Source organism: Phragmites australis, chromosome 13 (genome assembly GCF_958298935.1).
Source record: "Phragmites australis chromosome 13, lpPhrAust1.1, whole genome shotgun sequence".
In the NCBI taxonomy this organism is placed as follows: domain Eukaryota; kingdom Viridiplantae; phylum Streptophyta; class Magnoliopsida; order Poales; family Poaceae; genus Phragmites; species Phragmites australis.
The window spans coordinates 25,778,376-25,800,495 of record NC_084933.1 but is presented as its reverse complement, the minus strand read 5'-3'; the positions used below and the strand labels follow the sequence as shown (position 1 = coordinate 25,800,495).

Here is a 22,120-nt window from a genome sequence, read left to right as displayed (position 1 = left end):
TACGAGTTAAATTGGAATACAATAGAGCATCATCGATTATGACTTGAGTAACTATAGGGAGAATAATTATGGCACAACCAGAGCCAACAATCACTATATCGTGTTCAACAATTGTCAAAATATTTCATTGTTTCTTAGTAAGAGTTTGAAAATATTTTGTTTTCCTAAATATAGAACTTGTGGCACAAGGCACATTTATTTCTCCATCGGATTGATTCCTGTAGATATCAATATGTAGAAATGAAAAATTTAATATGAAATTTTTTATCAGATATATATAATATATACAAACTTTATATAGTATTATAGTGCTTATATAATATTGTGATGTATAATATATAATGATGATAATATATTTATTACAACAACTGCTAGACGTAGATAAGCTAATATCTAGGGAGTTGGGAGATTAGTTAAAGTTTCCAAACATGTCATTCAGAGCATATTTGACGATAATGTTCTCCGTACTCATGGGGTCTTCTAGCTGCTGGAGGATTTGATTGTTACTTGGTTATTGTGGAACCTTTTTGAATAACTAATCTTCTTGGTGGTGTAAATTTGAAGATTGAAGTGTGATTCAAATCTTTGCCCTTTAGTAGGTCGGTTATGTCCTACGGATTGTACAAATCAATTAAATGTCTCAAGATGCGATATTTCTTACTAGAGTGCATGTAGCATCCACACTTGAGACAAACATTAAATTTGTCAAGTTTGGGTTTATAAATATCTTCCCGCTTCTTCGGTGCATATGTCTTCTGCTTCTTATTCCGTTTATGTTTACCTTTGAAGTTTATTGGTTAGCGTGTAAAAGGGCTATCAAACTTGTTATTATTCTGAACATTAGAATGTACTTCAGGTAAAAGAGCGAGGCCGATTAGATGCTGATGATGATTCCTTCGAAGAAGTTCATTATGATTTTCAGCTTGAAGTAATGCTTGTATTAAGTCAGAATAAACTTAGCATTCTCTTGCACGATATTGTTGCTATAAAATCCTATCAGCAGAAAGTATAGTAGACAAAGTTTTCTATATCTTCTCTGCATATGTAGGTTCTTTTTTGCAAAACCTCAGCTTGAAATATATTTTATGAACAACATGATTGTAATATCTGACGGATTTGAAATCTTGGAGTCGGAGAAATGACCATTCATGACTTGCATCAGAAACTGCCTTCTAATGTTCATATCTTGTTTTAAGAGCTAGCCGCAGAGTGCTCGGATTTTCTTCCATCAGATACTCATATTTGAGATCCGGATGAATATGATGCTTTATTATGTATAATGTTTCATATTTAACTTGATATATGAGCGGTGGATCTCTCTCTTGGGGAGGTTAGAGTGCCGCTATAATTCCACCGGACGTAGGACTGACCTTGACGTCCATAGCCCATGTTGGATAGTTACGAGGAACGATGACGTCATAAGAGGGGAGGTGAATTGGGACACTTAGAAACGAATGGCTCCAAAAACTTCACAAGATAAATCTATCTCAATTTCTATCTAAATATGATCTAGGTTTATCTAGTGTGTCTACTCTACCTCTTAAGAGGATTGCAACCTACTCTAGCAAGGTAAATTTCAAGTATGTAAATGCGAAAACGTAAATAAGGTAGAGAGACAAACTCGACACAAGAAATTTTTATCCATGGTATTGGTGGCACACAAAGTACCCCTAGTCTACGTTGAAGCTCCACACAGGATATTCTCCTGGTCGCCAAGACTCTTTCGGTCATAGCTTTTGAGATATCAAGTCACCAAGATAAAACCTCAACCACGATGAGCCACCAAGCCACCAAGGCGAGGTCTCATATGAGGAACCATCCAAATAGTATTTTAATTAATTATGATGATGAATATTTGCTTAATCACGACTATGATGATTAATCAGAATACCATTCGGTAGTCCCGACACGTGTTTGTGCCTAAGATTGGAACACATGCCTTTCCAATATATAGCATTACAACAAAACTTAAGAAAGAGCGAGTAATTAAATTATATTACAAGTATCTAGAAGATTATAATTTACAATAATTTAAGGAGATATTACATAACGAAAAAATAACATCTATGAACAACAACAACTAGGTGAAGTCATATGCCCTTAGGCTTCACCTAAAAGCATGTCACTCGAGTAGATAGCACTACTCCTGCTCGCCGCCAGCATCGACAGACATGAAGTAGCCGGCAACTAACCTTTCCTCGCCTGCAAACCTGAAAGAGCAGTGTGAGGACTTATTCCATATTGGGTACATATCATAACCTGACTCTAATGATTATGCAATTGAGTCATTAGCAAGGAGTAGGCCACAAGGTTAAGTAAATTTATACGTGTAAGCAATCTTAACACCTAGGTGTGAGCACCTATACTAAACCACAACTATATTTCTACCTTGTAACCAACCACTTGCATATAAAAGTAAGTGGAATCATCTCATGCAAACGACTACCATCACCCGCCATAACCAATATGCCATACCAAAACCCTAAAGTTGGAACTCTACGATCGATGCAGATGGACAGAAACTTGCTCGATAACTAAGAGCGTGACAATTCGATTTGATTTTACACCCTGCAGGGGGTACTCCTGGACCCACAAGACATGAGACAACCGCCCATATAGCCCGTCAACTGCGAGTGATGATTCACCTACCAACCGTTCACGTACCCACCCTGAACCCCCATGCCCGATGTATGTGGAGGCCACCGAGACCTCGAACGTATTATAGTTTACTGGCGCTTCTCGGTGCCTCTACAAGCCCTTTCTCACAGCCCGGACGCATAGGTCAAATAAACGCTGCGACTTATGGTACTTGGCTTACCTGTCCCATATCCGAGTATATGTTAAGTACATAAAAGTGCTAAACCAACAACACCGATGATCAGTGCTTAACAGATACAAGCGGTCTATAACATTTAGGCTCCTCCCCTGACCTACCCTAGCACCGCCCACATCTTGGCTCATCCTTGCATCTCCTACCACCCAACATCATAATCATAATTAGTGTGAACATTAAGCAAACCCTATGCTCACAAACAACAGCCGTACTGTCGCTCGACTTCTACCGAGGATCTAAGCACTGCTAAGCATTTTGATTAACCTTTGAAGTTAGACATTAACAAAACCATAACTAGGTTACAAGGATAAGGAATCATTAATATTTCAAGGTAGAGGCAATGTATCAACATAGGTTCTATCCATATCACCCGACAATGGATCCATTACTCATGCAAACATATATAAAGCGTAATTTATCAAGTTATAGGATCATTTTTGCTACAATAGTTGTGACCATCAAGCGCGAGTGCATCAAACTTTTTTCCAGTCATCTTGACATACATGGAATTAGACTATAGATTTGGTTAATTTATTATAGGTAAATTAAAAATCATCATGGTAATATTATAATGATGATGTAAAATTTTGTAAAGTCAAGTTGAGACTTGAATTACATAGTATAGATCTTAATTTATGTAGCTAACACGTTGAAGATAATCATTAAATATAGTGTAGATCTCGTAGTTGTAGGAGACATAATCTGATATTTATCAGTAGATGCTTATGTCCCTATTAACTTGTGTTATGCTATTATAATATTTCGAAGAACACATTGAAGGTGATCATTAAATCAAGATGATAAAATATAGACATCACAATAATGGTGGATAATTTGCAAATATGCAGTAGATTTTATAATTTCATTATCTTGTGTTTCTTAAATATTTGAGGTAATCACTTAATTTGATTTTGTATTTTAATTTTGCTTCAATTAAGCACTTTTGGGTATAAGAACACTTTGAGATTAATTAAGGTGAATTAATATGTAACTTTGCAAGAAAAATAATCTCAATTGCAAAGTTAACACGATCATTAAATCAACTGCATGTTATAGAGAATATATAATATCAAACACATTGAACATTATAGGATTCCAGATAATACCGGGTTTGGAATATGAAGTTACAACCGTAAACAACATAATGCGCAATTACTATAAATACCGAGAGCCTAAACATGAAAAGTACTAATACATAGTACTGGTAGTTGAACCATCTTGTAGTTTTTCAGAAACTCAGGATCACTTCTGCACAATGATGCAGCCCTGGTGGCCTTTTGGCCCATGCTGTTAGGCACGGGAGAGCACAGTTGAGCAACCTTGGCCTGGGCTTTGTTGGCCTTACGGCCGGCTTAGGGGTGCCATATAAAAAGTGTGTGTGTGGGTGGGTGGGGGGGGGGGGAGGGGAGGGGCGGTTAAATCTAGGTGTTGCGCCCCTACCCCACCCCTTTTCTAATGCGACACCGACACGAAGGCAGGTAGGGTCGAGCCGGCATCGCTGCCGGCCGTAGGCGTCCACACCATCCAGCTGTTGGCCGGTGCATCGCCTTGTAGGGACATCGCTGAGCTGGTGTGGCGTGGCCAACCAGCACGACCCAAATGAGCGTCGGACGGGAGTAGGTAGGCTGGGCGCTGTCGTCTCCGGATCTGGCCGCTTTAGGGTAGGCCATCGCCGGATGTGGAGGCTTGGCCAGATGTTGGGAGCCGGTCGTACAGTACGTAGGCGTCAGGTGCTGCCAGAGGGAGGCCTCGATATGGGTCGTGGCTGGCTCGGGAGCGAGCGAGTCGCCGTCAGGCCCGCAATAGGCCGTCGACGCTCCAAGTTGCCATATCTGGGCAGGCCATCGCCAGCCACCTTTCGCTTGAGGATGTGAATGCTGGAGGGAGGTGCGTGCAGCCGGGTGATGGAAGGAACCGTTGGATGGGCAAGCGCCTAAAGGGGATTGGGCGCAGCTATAACAAACGGACCACCACTGGGGAAGGGCGCCATCAAATGGTCAGGCGCTTGAACGAGGGCTTTCACCATCAGATCGGGTTGTGCCAGCCGTTGCGCACACTACAACGTGCTACCATCGCCCAGAGTGTCAAACCAATGGGTGACCACCATCTCCGCTGGCCATTTTGTCGGTTCCATCGGATGGTAAAAGAGGATCCCCGCCGCTGAGGTCGACATCTATGGAACGCGATGAGCGGGGTAGGACATCGATTGGAGATAGGAGAGCAAAGAACTCCAACGAGTTGAAGGTTAACCAACTCTATTGCTCTTACGGTGGGGTTTGCCACCGCAATGAGGATGATGAGGACGATGACGGTGCAACGAGTGGTGAAGGTGTCGGTGTGGTCGAGGAGGACTAGACAGGGAAGAACGAGACGTCATTCTTCTTTAGTGTCATGTGCAAGGTATGAACATCTTCGATCAGAAGATGATGTCTTGGTCTTGATGGTTGAACTTAGAATGAGTAGGGAAATACGTGAGCGAGAACGTGTTTAGAGTCGATTGCAATGTAAAGAAAAATTACAAATGAATTCAACTAATTTCTTTATTGATAATTTATTGATACATATAGATGTTGAGGGAGTGTAGAAGACACTACTCCCGAATGGACATCCATTAACTGTAGGATAGTTACTTAATAAGCAACTGCCAAATAGTTAAAACGTAGATCATCTTATTTTCTAACAAAGATTATGCATCCCAAAATCTGGAGACGAGCCGGAATCTCCCGCAGATTTTAATCCCGCTGGCGGCACCGGTGAGTCGGCGAGCGCCGCGCGTGAAACCGCGTCCCCATCAGGTGGCCTATGGAATCTGCCATGTGAAGCTCAATTGAAACAGACGCTTTGCGATGGAAAGCGGCGAGAGCGACCGCTTGATCCCGCTAGGCGATAGGTGACGGTGATAGCGCCGCCGTCTCCCTCGTCCTGCTAGTGTGACTCGGACAGGTTGTCACGCGCTCGGGCGTCCACACGGTTACGCCTGGCTCTGAATCGTTGCTTACTGGGAGCTGCAACTGTAACCGCTGTGAACGACGAAGCAAATGGAGTGACTAGTGATAGACAGACAGACAGGTGTAGCGTGTAATTGCACAGCGATGAAAAGGAGAAGAGGACGGATCACTGATCATGGACGGCATTCTGTGGCAGGTACGGCCTCGCAGAAATGGCCGCATAATCTGTGCGTCCTGGTAGCCAAGGGAGATCTCTGGTTAACCAGCAAGCACCAGAAGGACAGAAATATGTAAAGTCCCAGGCTGACTTTATTTGAGTTCTTCGAAACGGTTTTTTTTTTTGGGGGGGGGGGGGGGGGTTGAAGAGGTTACTATGTCAAATCCCATAAACCACTAGATAACCAAAAGAATAAATCAGAACAACCGTAAAACAAGATGTGGTGATCGTGTATCACCAGCTTTAAGGAGCAAGAAGGCAGACATTTTTGCAGCTCTAAATACGATGCAAATTCACTATTTTTTACTGTACTTATCATATTCAGCATCATATTAAGAAGAATTCACGGCCACAAATGTCTAAAGACATAGCATGTTAACCTACCACGTGAAATGTACACGAAATGTCTCATTTGCAAAGTAATTCTGAGATCAAACATTATGATGCTGCTCAATGCAGTGAAGGACGCGATATTCAGAGTCCCGCAGAACATACTGATGCAAAATACAGGAAATGCAGTTTCATGTTTTCCTTTCTTTGCTTCAATAGTCATGTCACTGATGTATTCATTGTCGAATTTCAATAACCACTTCTGCAGTTTCATGTTTTCCTTTCTTTGCTTCAATAGTCATGTCACTGATGTATTCATTGTCGAATTTCAATAACCACTTCTACTGATTCTTGTGTCTCTGGGCTATTATCTTCACTTCTGTGATCATGATGAACAGGGAGGAGCCATTGATGTGTTGTGTTAACGGAATTCTCTGGAACAGTGGGGAGTTGCTGGATGCTACGTGAAGATGACACGGCAGCCTGCAGCTCTTTCAATGAGATTCGGCATATTGGGCAAGTTGTCTGCTTCTGCAACCATACATCTAAGCAGGCAAGGTGAAAGTTATGACGGCATGTCGGTATGATTCTTAGAATCTCTTTCTCCTTGTACTCGCCTAAACATATGGAGCACCTGTAGAAACAAACAATCATTAAATTGTTTTGTTTTCTAAAAAAATAATTTATACAGCGGTACAGGCACCACTGCAGCTAAGGCTGGCCAATCCCAAGGTTTACTTATTCCTTGGTAGGACACCAAGTGGAATACAGATTGATCCAAGAAACAATGACTCAAGTCTGCAAATTTGGTCCAGACTTATATGCGAATTTTAAGTTTAATTGGCTACGAGTAGGCATCAATGTAAGTTGAATTGGGAAATCTTGTAAGATTCTAAAGTTTAGGTTGAAATTGAGTTTTGTTATGTTTCTTATTTCTGTGCATAAAAAAAGAAACTTACGTGTGCATCCTCCACCAAGTGCATATACATATGTGGATTTCTTATGCTTCAACTAAAGTAACTTTCAACCAAGCTTCAAACGCTTAGTGGACATAAGAACAAACATGTTGAATTATAAAAATGGGGTGAGGGGCTAAGAGAAGAAAGGAATAATGAGTAGCTCTTGTGCCAATATACGAGTTACAATAACCATATGACTGAAATTATGATTGATAGCTCATGGATACTCCAGTGAGATCATTCCGTCATAACATCAACCAATTGGAGGCATGTTTTATACATTGAAGTACAAAAAAATTAGTTCAGCTTATCTTTAGTTCATATATAGAAATTTCCACTTACTGGGCATCATCTTTAGAATGAAAAGCCTCACAATTGTACTTCATGGTCGGAATTGCAGCAACAACCAAAGGTTCCAACCCACAACGAACATGCTCTATCTGAACAATGTAAAAGGATAACATTAGTAAAAACTACAAATATTCCTATACTGTATTAGCCACTGATTCTATAGTACAATCTTTCGATCAGCTCAAGAAGGACAAAAGCAGGATCAGCAATTCAGAAATTATTGTTTCATATGTAGTACTAGTGAAGGAAAGCTGGTACTTTAGCTGTCGCAGGCATAAGAGAGCAGTTACCACAAGTCCACAACACTAACAGTAAGTTCGTGGTAAAGGATTATTACCCTTCAGGATAAATGCAGGTATCTGTGCAAGCGCATAATGAAGGGATATTCTCTTAGACTGTATGGTGGGCTCACTCACCCAGATTTGATTGAAATACCAGGGAAAATTGTAACGTAGTTGATTTAGACATAGGAAAAGTTAAAACAGCCACAATGCCATAACATAATATCATATACTAAACATATACTAAACAGAAAGTTAGGACGACTAACAAGTTAGTAGTATGTTGATCTAACTTTTAAGAGGCACCAAATTGGTACAGAATCTCTCAAGAATCCCCTGCAACCCCAAGCAATCAAAACAAGTTTGCCTGCATCAAACCCACTGGTAAATAAAGGTTCATCCACTTGTGTCCCTATTTTATCCCCCATTTGATTCGCTACGCACTAAGGCTCATACATAGCAATTTCATGGCCAAAACGAGAAACTTATGGCACATGCGAACTTTGCTGGCTTGACAGGACAATGCCTACCAACACAGAAAATGCTCATCCAATCCTCCATTTTCGATTTTTATACCACACGAGGAAAATTCCCTTTTGGGAACGACAGCGTCCTCAAGTCACAGCAGCGGAATACTAGCATCAACAGCAAGGGGGGAATGGATCGAGGTGTTGCACGAACCGGAAGGTCAAGATCCGCGGGGAATTCCGACGGCGAGGACGGCGGCGGCGACGCGCGGGCGTCCGCGTGACGGCCTCGGCAGCAGATGAACCGCGCGCAGACGAACGCAACGAAGGCGGCGGTCATGCCGAAGCCGAGCGCCGCGCTGACCAGGTTCAGCCCCGACCCCAGCATGTCTGCTGCACCCCGAGTAGTCCCCTAATTCCCCCCTCCGCCTGTGTCCTCACACCACCACCAGCCGCGCGGCGCACGAGTTGACCTACCGCTCGAACAGGCGGCTGCCGCTACGGCGGATCGCGAGAAGCGCTGTGAGGTTGCGGCTGAGGGCGCCCATTGGGTGGGGGCGCGTGGGCCGCTGGCGATCGGGAACTGGCGCCGCCGCCTGAGGGGGATGCGGCGGGGAAGGAAGGAGCGGTCGGCACGGTGCGTCGGCGGCCGGCGAGGCGCGGAGGGGGAGCGGTGGCCGATGGAGGCTGGAAGGGGCGGCTGCTGGTCTGAGCTGGGAAGTGGTGTTCTCTTCTCCTGGTCAAGTCTGCTGCTGCACCTGCGACCCTGCGCTCCGCCGGGTGGGTGAGGGCGAAGGCGACTGACGCGTGGGTCCCGCCGCGCGGCGGCAGTTGGGGTTGGGGTTGCCGGGGGCCATTATACATTTCTTCGCATAACGGGCTCATTTGCCAGTCCTCGCATGAGTTTTTTTTTATATTTTTTCGAGTTTAAATTTAAATAAATAGATTCCCGGCGAAAAGATTTGCAAAAGTAGACGCCCACCGCTCTCTCAGAGGGCTGCAGCCCTTTCAGAGGGTGGGTACGGGTGCTAACCGCCCCCTGAGAGGGCGGTAGGCCTAACCGCCCCCTCAGAGGGCGGCAAGAGGGGCTAACCGCCCTCTCAGGGGGCGGTTAGCCTCTAGCCGCCCTCTGAGAGGGCGGTTAGGGGCTTTTTTCATGTAAAATTAATTTTTTTCCATTTTATCCTATAAAAATGTATTATTTTAATTGAAGGAAAAAAAAGAAGGGGTGTAAGGAAATTAAGAAATTAAATTTGGAGTAGGTTATGTAATAACGGGAGGAAAAAATCAGTAATTAGTAGTTGCAGCATTTTACGTGGGTATGGGGTGCGAACGAGGACAAACATAGTATTGAACACATGGTGAAAACATTACAATACACTGTAACCGCGACGACACGATGAGGAAACAAATGTGGCATGTACGGTTCGCACTAAGACCTTATTAGTGCGTCGATCCTAATCATAACATGCCTTAGGGAAGGAAAGTATGTCGGGTTACATTAGGTACTCTCTACTGCGTGCATCTAGAATACTTTCCCTTTCGGAGGGCATCGGGACCTGCCGCCTTAGCACGGCGGGCTCTCTCCCGCTTCCTTTCCCTCTCAGCCTCTCGAGTCTGACGGCCGAGACGACTCGGCGTGTGCACCACTCGTCCTGGGAGGCGGCCCTGCTACATCTGTGGTAGATCGGCAGGAGGTGAGTTTCAGGGCGCGCGTCGTCTTGTCGAAAACCCGTCTAATGAAGCTCGCAACATCCGACGCACTTAGGTGATGCCCTTACCGGACGCGGTCCATGGCAGCAGCTGCATCCCTATTTACATTATAAATGATATCTGTCTGCGGATACGAACAATAGTGAACAATTAAAGTATACGATTATGTTCATTCAATATGTAGTACGGACTTCAAAAAATAACTTACTGCTAAAGCGGCGTCCTCGTCCCAATGCACCGGGTATGTCTCCATTGTCGATGCGACATGGCCCCGAACATCATCAGGGGTGTAGGTGACACGAGTCCGCGTACGAGGTACGTACCACCGTAGGTACTCTCTAAAGTTTCCCTCGGTGTGGGGACGCGCCTCATCAACGACGTCCTGTAGCGCTTAGGCCCATGTTGCCACGTAAGGGGCCAAGCGGTCCGCCCAGAGGTGGCCAGCTGGCTGGCCTTTTCGCGTGTACCTGCATTGAAACCACGGTAAATGTATGGCAAACTGAAACGAAGGTTGCTCAAACTAAAATTTATCAAATGTACCTGTGGACGTTCAAGGGGACTGTACGGATGGGGACGAGCGGGAATGCCTGGTGACGGCCAAACTGCCGCATGACGCGCTGCGGTGAGTACTCTTCGACGTAGCTGTCGAAGACAAGGGGCGCCTTGGTGAGCCAGTACTCCTCGTCATGGGTGCACAAGGGTGACAATCCCGACCCTGCACGTGTATGAACGGCCCGAACGTTGTATGGCTCCCATACCACATCGTTAGGACCTAGCCTGTCAAACTGGGTACGAAAATGCTCGTACGCGCTGCGAGACTACTCGTGGGCCCAGTGTGGCTGAGTGACAAACATCAATACAGATATTTAGAGAGTAACATAGTACGAACGAAACTGTTAATGTAAATTACGTACCTGTCGACGACACCACAGCGAGGCCATTGTCGGCGCGTCCTCTTCCATCTCGCCGTACCACTCCTCTGGGTACGGGGAGCGATCCACCATCGGCCTACCTATGGCGAAATGCTCGTACGACCATAGCTGAAGAAGAAGTGGACACCCGGCAAAAGTGGCTAGCGCCTCCTTCTTCATGCATGCGTCGCAGAGCGCCCGATACGTCGCAGCAAGAACAGCTGATGCCCAGCTGAACTGCGGTACATCCTCTGCATGCGCATCCGCTATCGACCGGGCGTACGGCACAAGGGTCCTCGTAACCAGGTGGCCTTGGCCACTAGTGAACATCACCCACCCAAACAACCAAAGGAGGTAGGCCTCCAAATATCTCGAGACCGCGTATGCGTTGGCTTGTGGGTGGATGTACGTCGGCTGCATATATGACTGGTGTCAGAAATAATCATTACGACATAACTTGTTAGAAATCGATAGGTTGCATGTTACCATACCTGGAACTGTAGGATCCGCTTCTTCGTTGGCCCTCGTGCATCGGCTAAGAACTCAGGCACGTACGGGCCTCGACCAACCGGCAAAGCGGTAGGAGTCCGGCCGCTCCCAACCTATAAGTATTGCAGTACATCAATAATATGTAACAACAGCAGCGAAATGATATATAACACCATCAGCTTTTCTAAGTACCTGTGGGTCCAGCGCTCGTCTACCGTCAGCAGCTCTCTAGGGCCTCGTGGGCGAAACACTCCTAGGTCCATCTGGTGCTCGGCGGATAAGAAGCTGCGATGCTTCTTGTCCACAGCAGGGTCCAAAAGCTCTGGGGTCGAAGGCTGAGCCATCTCTGCATTTGAAAGACATGTACATTAGTACATTGAGAAATAAATACAAGAACAACAAACTTCGAATGCAAATTAACCGTACGCGAAATTAACACATATTAATACAAAGTACAAAACTAGCTGACCTAGACAACAGGTGCATCACTGCCTGCACTTTTGGGACAATATTTGTAAGTGTGACCTACTTCATTGCACTGACTGCATCGCTGCATCCTAGGGCCAGCCTCGGATTCATCCATATCGTTACGAATCCGTCGAGATTGTCTTCGGCCCGGTGCGTTCTTCATCTTTCCTAAATCAGGCACATATATTCTTGAAGGCCCTGGGTTACTTGTAAAAGTGTCAACAATGCCGTAACCATACAGCTCCTGGTTCCAGGTGTTCAGTACTTGATCTTTCATGAAATATTGTGACACATATTGCCTTGGAAGCATATGGTGCTCCGCGCACGCAGCTATGACATGTGTACAAGGTTTGTGGAGTAATTGTGGCTTCTGACAACTACATATGCATGTACCACTCCTTAGCACACACTCTTGAACATACCGCTCACGTCTACCCCCCCTCTGACCCTTATCCCGACACAGGACACTGAACCTGTGCTCTGCTGTGCCCTCTTGATTTACGCGATGCATGTGGGCCTTCCTATTTGCCTTCTCCATGTACTCACATAGCATCCGGCCATAAAGCATACGATTGTCCTCCATTACAACCTTAGCAGCTGCAAACCGATCAATGAAGTACTTGCAGGTGCCATGCAAAATGCCTTCTACAATTCCAACTAGTGGTAGGGACCTCATTCCTCGCATGACCCAGTTATAAACCTCTGCAAGGTTTGTAGTCATTACTCCATACCTGGCACCACCACTGTCGTACAGCAGAGCCCATTTTTCATTGGGCTCATTGCGTATCCACTGTGAAAAGCTCCTAATAGATGAGCCAGATCTTCGTACAATCTGCGGAGTATCGGTTGGGAGCCGACCGAGAGCTATTGGTTCCTCACGGTTAGGTGCGGCCTCCGCAGTTTGTTTAAGAGTCAGTTCATCAAGTCTTGCCCATAATGCATTGAACTTACGTTGTTGATTCTGACTGCACAACTTCTTGAAGAGCTTCATTAACTCTTTGTTTCTAAACTATCTGTAGAAGTTCGCACCCATATGGTGCATGCACCACCTGCTTTTGAGGTCTGGCCACTGTACTGGTACACCCCGTCGCACGCTACCGTGTTGCATATCCAGCAAAGCCTGCAACAATCCTGCATGTCTATCATGAATGAGACACACATCTGGTCGATCAAGAACAATTGCATGCTTCACCCGCTCTAGGAACCAATACCAGCTGTCCCCATTCTCACTCTCCACGAACGCAAACCCTAGTGGCAGCACTTGGTTGTTACCGTCGACCCCTATTGCAGACAATATCTGCCCTTTGTACTTCCCAGTTAGGAATGTTCCATTTAGGCATATGATGGGTCGGCAATATCTAAATGCTTTGATAGTTGCACCGAATGCAAAGAAAGCACGCTGCAACACTCTTTTTCCGTTGTACTCCACATCAGTAGAGGGGTAATGCTTGATATCATAGTAGCTGCCTGGATTTCTTGCACAAATTGTGGCTAATTGACGAGGTAGATTGTGATACGAATCTTCATATGTACCGAACCTAATCTCAATAGCCTTTTGTTTCGCCCTCCATGCCTTCGCATAATTTATTGTGTACTGGAACTTTTGCTCAATAGCACGGATTATTGATCGTGGCTCATACCTTAGGTTGTCCACAATCTATCCGTACATAACATTTGCAATGAAAGCAGAAGACATGTTCCGATGGGCGAACTCTATTTCCTCAATATGACAATTATGTTCCTTAACTATTGAGCATTGCCAGTAGTCTGCCCATTTCCCTCTAAATGCGTGCACCCGCCAAGGGCACTCAGGAACCAAGCACTTCACATCGTACTCTTTTTTTCTTGATTTAACAACCTTGAATTGCCTACGAAGAGACAACGACCAGAATTTCACAGCATCAATAACTACCTCTTTTGTAGGGTACATAGCACCCTGTGACACCTCATTCTCATGGTATGGCCACGGTGTCTGGTCAGCCTCGCTAACCACCAACTTCGAAAATTCTTGATCCCGCCACTCCGCAGGAACTGCAGCATTACCCTCCTCATCAGAAGAATCCCCATCGGCAAGGCCTTCCTCCAACTCTTCATCCTCCAAATCCATATCTTCAATGATGCTAGGGATGTGCTCCCCTTCATCAGCTACACCCATCGGCTCCAGGTCTGGAACATCACCAACCTCCTCTCTGGACCCTACATTAGCCGCCTCTGACTCATCTTCCACTGCCTCACTTGGTCCTGCTACTGCTTCTTCAGAGTTCACCTCATTTTGATCTTTCAGGTACGCCGTAGCTAATAAAACAAGCGGCATGCCACGTTCACAGCATATATCTATATACTGCCTCCAAGTTGATGTGGCTTCGATGGGAACAAGCTCACCAAAGTATCCATGACTAGCACGGCTCAGAACACCTTTCAACTTCAGCTCATATTGCTGCGGATCCAGTTGGAAAAACCGCATGAGCCATTTGCACACCCCCACAATAGTCCTCTCATTAGCCTTACTAAGCCCCTTCATAACATGGCGAAATCCAGAGAGATCTACACCGTTGGGACCGTACATAATTTCACCCTCACCATAATATATCTAAAAAATTAATTTATCTCCCATTCCTGGAAACACCCGCAAACATTACACATGTTAAGACAACAAACTATATTTCTGATTATCGGATAAAATAGTTTTTAAATGCTACCCTAGGTTCGCAAATTATCATCTACTGTTGACTCATACGTCTGCATGTACAAGTCATATACTATAAACTATATACTACAAACAACATACTAAAAATAATATACTACAAATAATATACTACAGGTAACAAATTGAAAATAATGTACTAAAAATAATATTCTATATTCAACTATTATCGTGCAATTTTCTAACTAAATTTTACAATTTTCTAAACCCTAGATCTAACTATCTAAAATCTATGTCATATACTACTATTGCACTAATTAACAACAATAAAAAGGATAAAAAGATTGACCTGAATTTTTTTTCCAAATCCGCAGCCCAAATGCAGCAGGGCTTCGCCGATCTCTCTTCCTCCCCTCTCCTCTCCTCTCTTCTCCTCTCTCTTCTCAACTTTTCTTTTTTTCCGAATTTTCTGGTTTTTTCTCCAATTTTCGGGGTTTTTATAGACTCAGGGCGCAGGGGGCCGGCGGGGGGGGCGGCGGGCGGGAGGTGCCCTTACCGCCCTCTCAGGGGGCGGTAAGGACCTCTACCCGCCCCCTGAGGGGGCGGTAAGCTGTGGGGCCCGGCGGTTAGGCCTACCGCCCTCTCAGGGGGCGGTTAGCACCCGTACCCGCCCTCTGAGAGGGCTGCAGCCCTCTGAGAGGGCGGTGGGCGCCTACTTTTGCAAATCTTTTCGCCGGAAATCTATTTATTTAAATTTAAACTCGAAAAAATATATAAATAAAAAAAACTTGTCCTCGCATACCCTCCCAATTCCAGTTCGTCCCATTAAAAGCCCATCAGCGCGGCCCAATGAACCAAACGACGGCCCAATTACCTGCGGGCTGGCTGCCCAACACCCATCATCCCTAATCGACTCGCGTGCCGTGACGTCACTACAGTTCATGCCCGCCTAGGGTCCATGCCCGCTAGGCCTGGCAACAGGTTGGGGTGGGGTGGGTCCCTGCAGGTTTTGCACCTGGCCGGAGCGAGGGCAAAATTTGCCCCGCGGGGGTCGCGGGTCAAGACCTCGATACGGGGTCGGGTCGGGGGTGGGAATTCACCTATGGGTCTTCACAGGGTGTTCGAGACGGCCAGCCTAGTAGCCCACCAAGGCACCGAGCTAACCATAGTTGTCTCATGTGGTCATGCCTAGTCGACCATGCCCAAACGTCCGTCACCCTCCCTCATGTCCACTGTCGGCCTCCCTGATGCCCCAAAGGTGCCCTCCGCCGCTGCCAACCCTAACATAGCAGAGGACCAACTCCCACCGTCGTCTGCACTCGCTGTTTGTGCCCACCGTTGTCTGTGCCCGCCCGTCGATCTCACCAGCGGGGTCCTCTTCAGGTTTCGAGTCCACATTGGGTTCGGGGCCAGGGCGATTTTTCATCCGTTAGGTGTTTAGAGGGTGGATCGTATTTTCTAATTTGGGTTTCAGGTTGGGTGCGTTCTTGCTGCACACAACCCCGTCCCGTCCCGTTGCCAGGCCTAATGCTTGCCATCACCCATGACAAAGGGGATTAACGCACGCAGGGAAGCTTGACGGTGGAGGGTGGTGCGTGATGTGGGTGTCACAGGGGAGCCATTGGAGGGTGGAAGCGTTGCGACTAGGGAAGGGGTCGGTGACGCAACGTGGACGGCAGAGTCGGAGCCCGACGGGTTGTCGCACGCGTTGAGGGAATGGGGGAGAGGGCACAAAGGGCTCTCTCCAGCCGCCACGACCACTGGCCTCTCCATTCCTTCCCTCACACATTGATGTGGTGATTCAACGTGCACCCCTCGTGCATCGGGGAGAATGGGGAGGAAGGCGACGATGTTTGTGGTAGGGCCGTCCTTTTCACTAAGGAGGTGGGCGAGCTACCATGCCACAAGTTCAAGGAGGGCGCTTGTGGTGGCGCTTGTGAGATGTGGCTCGAGGCTGCACCAGGAGCATGCGTGTAGGGATGGAGGAGCCGGTGGCCGTAGTAGAGAAGAAGGAGGAGGCGAATGCATTCATTCTATACTAGGGAGGAGTTTGAGCGCGGTGGACGCTGTGATGGCGGCGTGGGAGGAAGCTGCAATGAAGATGTGTGGGAGTACTTGATTGTATGTCTACTTTTCATTTTTTTCTCGAAGGACCTAGAAGAAAACATTGCACGTGGGAGATCTTATGGATGATTTTCCTGTAAGGCTTGATCTGACGGCTAGCATTTTTATGATGACATGATATACTCTTTTGCCGAGAACTCCACATAGTTTAAATATTTAAGATTTTTCGGCGTATAAGTTGGTCTCCGCTTGAACATTTCTATTTATATAGTTTTAAATAAAAAGGTATAAATATACGCGTCTATTTTAAAAATTGTAAATCTAGACTAATTACGCCCTTCTAATATGCGACATTTTGAAAATAAAAAATATTACATTCATATGCTCTCAAAATTCAAAACACAATCGGAATAGTCATGAAAAATTATGAGGCGTAAAGTATGCTGTCATCTAGCTCTCTAATTTTTTTAACTCAAACAATTACTTGTGCAATGAGAAACAAAAAGATAAATTATAGGATAGTATTTATCTTTTTGTGATGTAGAGAATGATATCCTTGATATTTGTCTTTTTTGTTTCTTATTTTAAAAACTATACTTTCATCTAAATTTTTTGGGAGAGTTAGATGATGAATTTTTTTAGTAATATTATTTTATTAGAAAATTACAAAAATAATAGTTAAATTCACAAAATTACAAGAATTTTGTCGGCACTCTGAATACCAACATCCTATGTTGCACTGGACCTAGGGACCTGTCAATACGCGGTAAGCTGATAGGTGGTGGGCCCAACTAAATGGGGTCCCATGTAGGCTTTTCATGCAACATAATGGTTTGTCGGGATTCTGCGTACCGACAAGTGACACACCATCACCTGTCAGTATTTTCTGTGCTGACAGGTGATATGCTGTGACCTTTTGGCATTCCTCCTGAAAACAGGTGCCAGCTCAGACCTGTCGGCACGCGGAATGCCGATAACCCTATAATAATTAGGCAGGCGCCGGTTTCCCTCTTGGTGTTCTATCTTCCACACACACGCGCGCGGGCGTGCAACGAGGCGGCGGAGTGCAGCGGCGGCGAGGCGACAACAGTGGCGGCACGTGGCGGTGGAGCAGCGACAATGGTGGCGAGTTATAGTGCGGTGGCGGGAGAGGGAACGGCGACGCGCGGAGGGAGGAATTGATACATTTTTCTTCTTGTTTCTTTTTTATTTAGATTATAATAGGAAAAGTAGTAGATAGAATCGAAAAAATGTTGGTAGAGTAGTGACAAATTCGAGTAGATCAAAACTAGGTTAGAGACATTCTTATGTAGAATAATAGATAGAAAATTTAGAGTATGGTATTTAGAGTGGTTAGAAATTTTAGTGTAGGATTTTCATGGTATAGATAGAAAATTTAGAGTAGAATTTCTGCAATATAGATAGAATATTTAGAGTTGAATGTTAAGAATATTTAGACTAGAATTTGTAGGTAGAATATGTATAAATTTTTTAGTAGAATGTTTAGAATTTTGCAGTATATGTAGAATAGGACTTATTGTTGGCATATAATTTAGGAAATTTCAGTATATTCAAAGTAGAAATATTCGATATATTTAAGATATGCAAGATTTAGCACAATGTAAATTAGGTATATCTATTTAAAGAGTTGGAAGAAATTAAGTAGTGTTAGGTAAAACATTTTTGAAGTATATTATTGATTAGCTGCGGCTCATTATTAATTTATAGTTTTGGTTAGATTTCGTAATTTTACGTAGCATTGATTCTAGAATGCGATGTCAATGTTCATTGACATATTATTAATTTATAGATTTGGTTAGATTAGGAAATGTATATAAAAAATTTATTATTATAGAAATTTAGATATAAACATAGAAATAGAGACATAGACTTACAGTTGAGGAATGTAAAATAGTTGCAATGGATTATGTTAAAAATGTTGAAATCATTTAGAATGCATTATGTAGTAGTACTTCATTTCGATTTTGTAGAAATCTAGGATTATAATATTTATGGCAATTTAGAAAACTAGAGGGGAATGTTTGCAGTAGGTACTAGAATGTTGGTAAAAATTATAGGTATAGAATATAGAGAGTATGTAGGATAATGCAGTATGTTTAAAATTGTTTTTGTCGGTTGGAATATTTAGGTAGTTGGATACAATATTTTTTAGCATTTTATAGTTATTTTAGTATAATGGTTAAGGTAATTAGAGTTAATTTAGCTGATGGAATGTTGATATTGTATATTGAATCAAGGATGTCGACTAGAGTGAGACTAGAGTGGGGTTTAGAGTTTTTTATGGCATTGGATATGTTATGTATTATGACAGTGGGGTGAATTTGAGTAACATCTAATATATGGACACAGAATTGAATAGTTCGAGAGAGTCCCAAGTGTTAGGTTGACTGTATAATCTGCTATAAATTAGTCCGGCACATCAACGGTTGATGGTGAAGGTTGTAATTTGCATCACTGGGGTTGAGGTGGGGTTTTTCCTATTGCATGCTTGTAGAAGCGAGCGATGTTGGTTCGACAGAAGCCGGGCCTAGCTCTGTAGATGTTGTAGGTGAATATGTTTTCCATGAGAAGGTGTAGGAGAATGTGGTTGTGGAGGAACCCCTGCGGACTAGTGCTCCGTACAAACGGCAAAAGAAGAATGTAACAACGGGGAAGATAATTAGGCCACGATGTGTGCTGATTAGGGGGAGCAGGACAAGAGACTTGTGGACCAGATGGAGGCAGATGATGACGAGTTCTGCACAATTGTGGACTCGAGTGCAGGAATCCTATAGGAATTGTCGAATTTTGCATTGGAGAAGTTGACAGTAAACGATGGACATGAGTTGGCATGCGAGTATGATTCCATCGTGGTGACCAAAGACCAGGTGTTTCTGAAAGTTCCTAGAGGGGGGGGGGGGGTGCGTGAATAGGCTTTTCTGAAAAATAAAACTAAAACAGCGGATTAAATCTGCCGGATACTCCGGTGAAGGTCGGATACTCCGGTCTGGTCCGGAGTATCCGGTCTAGTCCGGAGTCTCCGGTCTATACAGGAAATCTAGAACAACTACGAATTAAAGTAAGTAGCTAGAATCTATAGTTGAAGCTAGGTCTACTGGATATCACAGAGCTAAAATATCAATTAACACTAGCTAGATGATCACTAGGGCAATTTGTATGAAGAATCACAAATTCACACGATTAAGCAAACTGCACAAATAAGAACGCGAGAGATTATTCCGGAGTTTGGCCACCTCACAAAGAAGTGCCTACGTCTCCGTTGAGTAGCTCACAAAGAACCGGGTCTTTTCCAACCCTATTCTCTTCTAGCGACCACAAAGATCAAGCTAGAATTTCCTTACTCAATTCGAAGATGATTACAAACTTCCCATGGCACTCCACAAAGTTTGGGTGCTCTACGGGCGACGCCTTGCTGTCTAGAAGCACGAAGCTTCAAGAGTAATGCACAACGAATGCTCGAGGAAGAACTCAATGCTCAAGTGACTTAAACCCTCTCCAAACACAAACTCACTAACTTTTGCAAACTTTGCACTAGAGGTGGTTGGAGGGTCTTTGAATGCTCTTAAAGTGCTCAAAGAGTCTAGAGTTCACCAGCAACAGCAAGCCTTAAATGCCATGGGGTGTGGGAGTATTTATAGCCCTTTCTAAAAAAACTAGCAGTTACTATTCTGTCAGACCTGACCGGAGTATCCGGCCCCAAATCCAAAAACATCGTCAGAACGGTCATAGAACGTGTCAGAACTAGCCGTTACATTTCTGTTAAGTTACCGGAGTCTCCGGTCCTGACAGGGCTTTCAAAAAGACTAAGTCCGGAGACTAGCCGGACCCTCCGGCCTCTCTAGGTACCGGAGTATCCGGTGAACACCGGAGACTCCGGTCTTTTTATCAAAGAGATTAAATACTAACTGAGACACCCCTGCCGGAGTCTCTCTCGGAAACTCCGGTTAAAACTTATCCTCCTACCGGAGTATCCAGTGAACACCGGAGATTCCGGTCTTTTTCAATTAAAATAAAGACTTAACCGAGACTCTCTGGCGGAGTCTCCCTCGGAGACTCCGGCCTCAAAACCCATAAACTACCGGAGTCTCCGGTGAACGGTCTTTTTCCAATAAAAATAAATCGGAACCGAGAATCTCTGCTGGAGTCTACCTCGAAAAATCCGTACTAAACACTGAGTACCGGAGTATCCGAACTCAGTGAACTTTTGCAGAACTAGCTCGGTGTTCGTGGGTGAGTGTGTCTCTCAACTTGTTTGTTCTAAAGGATATCTTGAGCATTGAGACACTAACCAAGCAATCAAATGCAACCCTTTTAATAGAGCGGCTATCCTAGACTCAATTTTAAAAATAAAAGAATTTAAATCCTATTGAGTACTCTTAGTTGCTTCTCCTTTCGTTTCGACGGGCGTCAAACGTCATATGTCTTCTCAACTAATACTTAAACATGTTCATAACTTAGATAAACATATTAGTTCCTTAATCGTTTTGTCATTAATAAGCCAAAACGCACTTAGGGGGCCTAGATGCACTTTTAGTTTCAAGACAGGGTCCATTTGTAGCATGCACTGAAGAGATGGTGTTTCTTAGAGCAGAGAGAGTTCCAAGTGGTAATTTACAATCCTCGGACATATGACGTGAAATGTATAGGTGAAGGTTGCACATGGCGAGTCCATAGATTCTTGTCGATGTGTGACACTGTATGGGTAGCGTCAATTATTGAGCCGCATACTTGCAACTTGAGGTGACGACTAATTATGTTGCAAAAGAGATGTGCCTAGAGATTGTGAAGAAGACTATTACGTTGCAAAGGAGATGTGCCTAGAGATTGTGAAGAAGACTATTATGTCCCCGTTTAGAATTATGAATGCTATCGACAATAGATTTGGGTATGAGATTTCATATGACATAACATGAAGAGCCTAAACTCATACCACAACCTACCTTCATTGCTTGAAGTTATTCAGGGGAGAAACCCAGGCATCTACATTGCTACTCACAATTTCATGAATCAAGATGGAGATCGAGTCCTTTAGCGGGCGTTTTGGTCGTTCGACTCTATAATCGAGGCATTCCGACATTGTCAGCCGATGATGTGCATGGATGGGACATTTCTCACAGGCAAATACAGGGGTCAGATACTCACAACTATCGGTGTAGATGATGAGAACCATGTTGTGTCTTTGGCTTTTGCATTCATCGAACGCGAGTATACTGATAGTTGGATGTGGTTCTTGCAGTAGGTAAAGAGGGGTGTTGTTAGTAACAAGCCTAATGTGTGTATCCTCCGTCGTCATGCAGGTTTGTTGAACGCTATCAACACATTGTAGAGTGGTGTGAGCGGGGTATTGTCGTGGCTAGATTTACATAGCCGTTGGTACATGTGGTATTTCGGAGCAAACTTATACAAACAATTCAAGAGCAAGAA

General features: G+C 44.5%; 1 protein-coding gene across 1 annotated transcript; it reads right to left on the bottom strand.

The window, feature by feature from the left end:
- Positions 1 to 6,354: 6,354 nt before the first annotated feature.
- Positions 6,355 to 9,208, bottom strand: LOC133888988 (putative RING-H2 finger protein ATL69). The gene is made up of 3 exons (XM_062329417.1): positions 8,601 to 9,208; positions 7,630 to 7,727; positions 6,355 to 6,962 (listed from the first exon to the last, which is right to left on the bottom strand). The coding sequence occupies exons 1-3, from the start codon at positions 8,772 to 8,774 to the stop codon at positions 6,644 to 6,646; spliced, it is 591 nt and encodes a 196-aa protein (XP_062185401.1). The 5' UTR covers positions 8,775 to 9,208; the 3' UTR covers positions 6,355 to 6,643.
- Between the last annotated feature and the right edge of the window lie 12,912 nt (positions 9,209 to 22,120).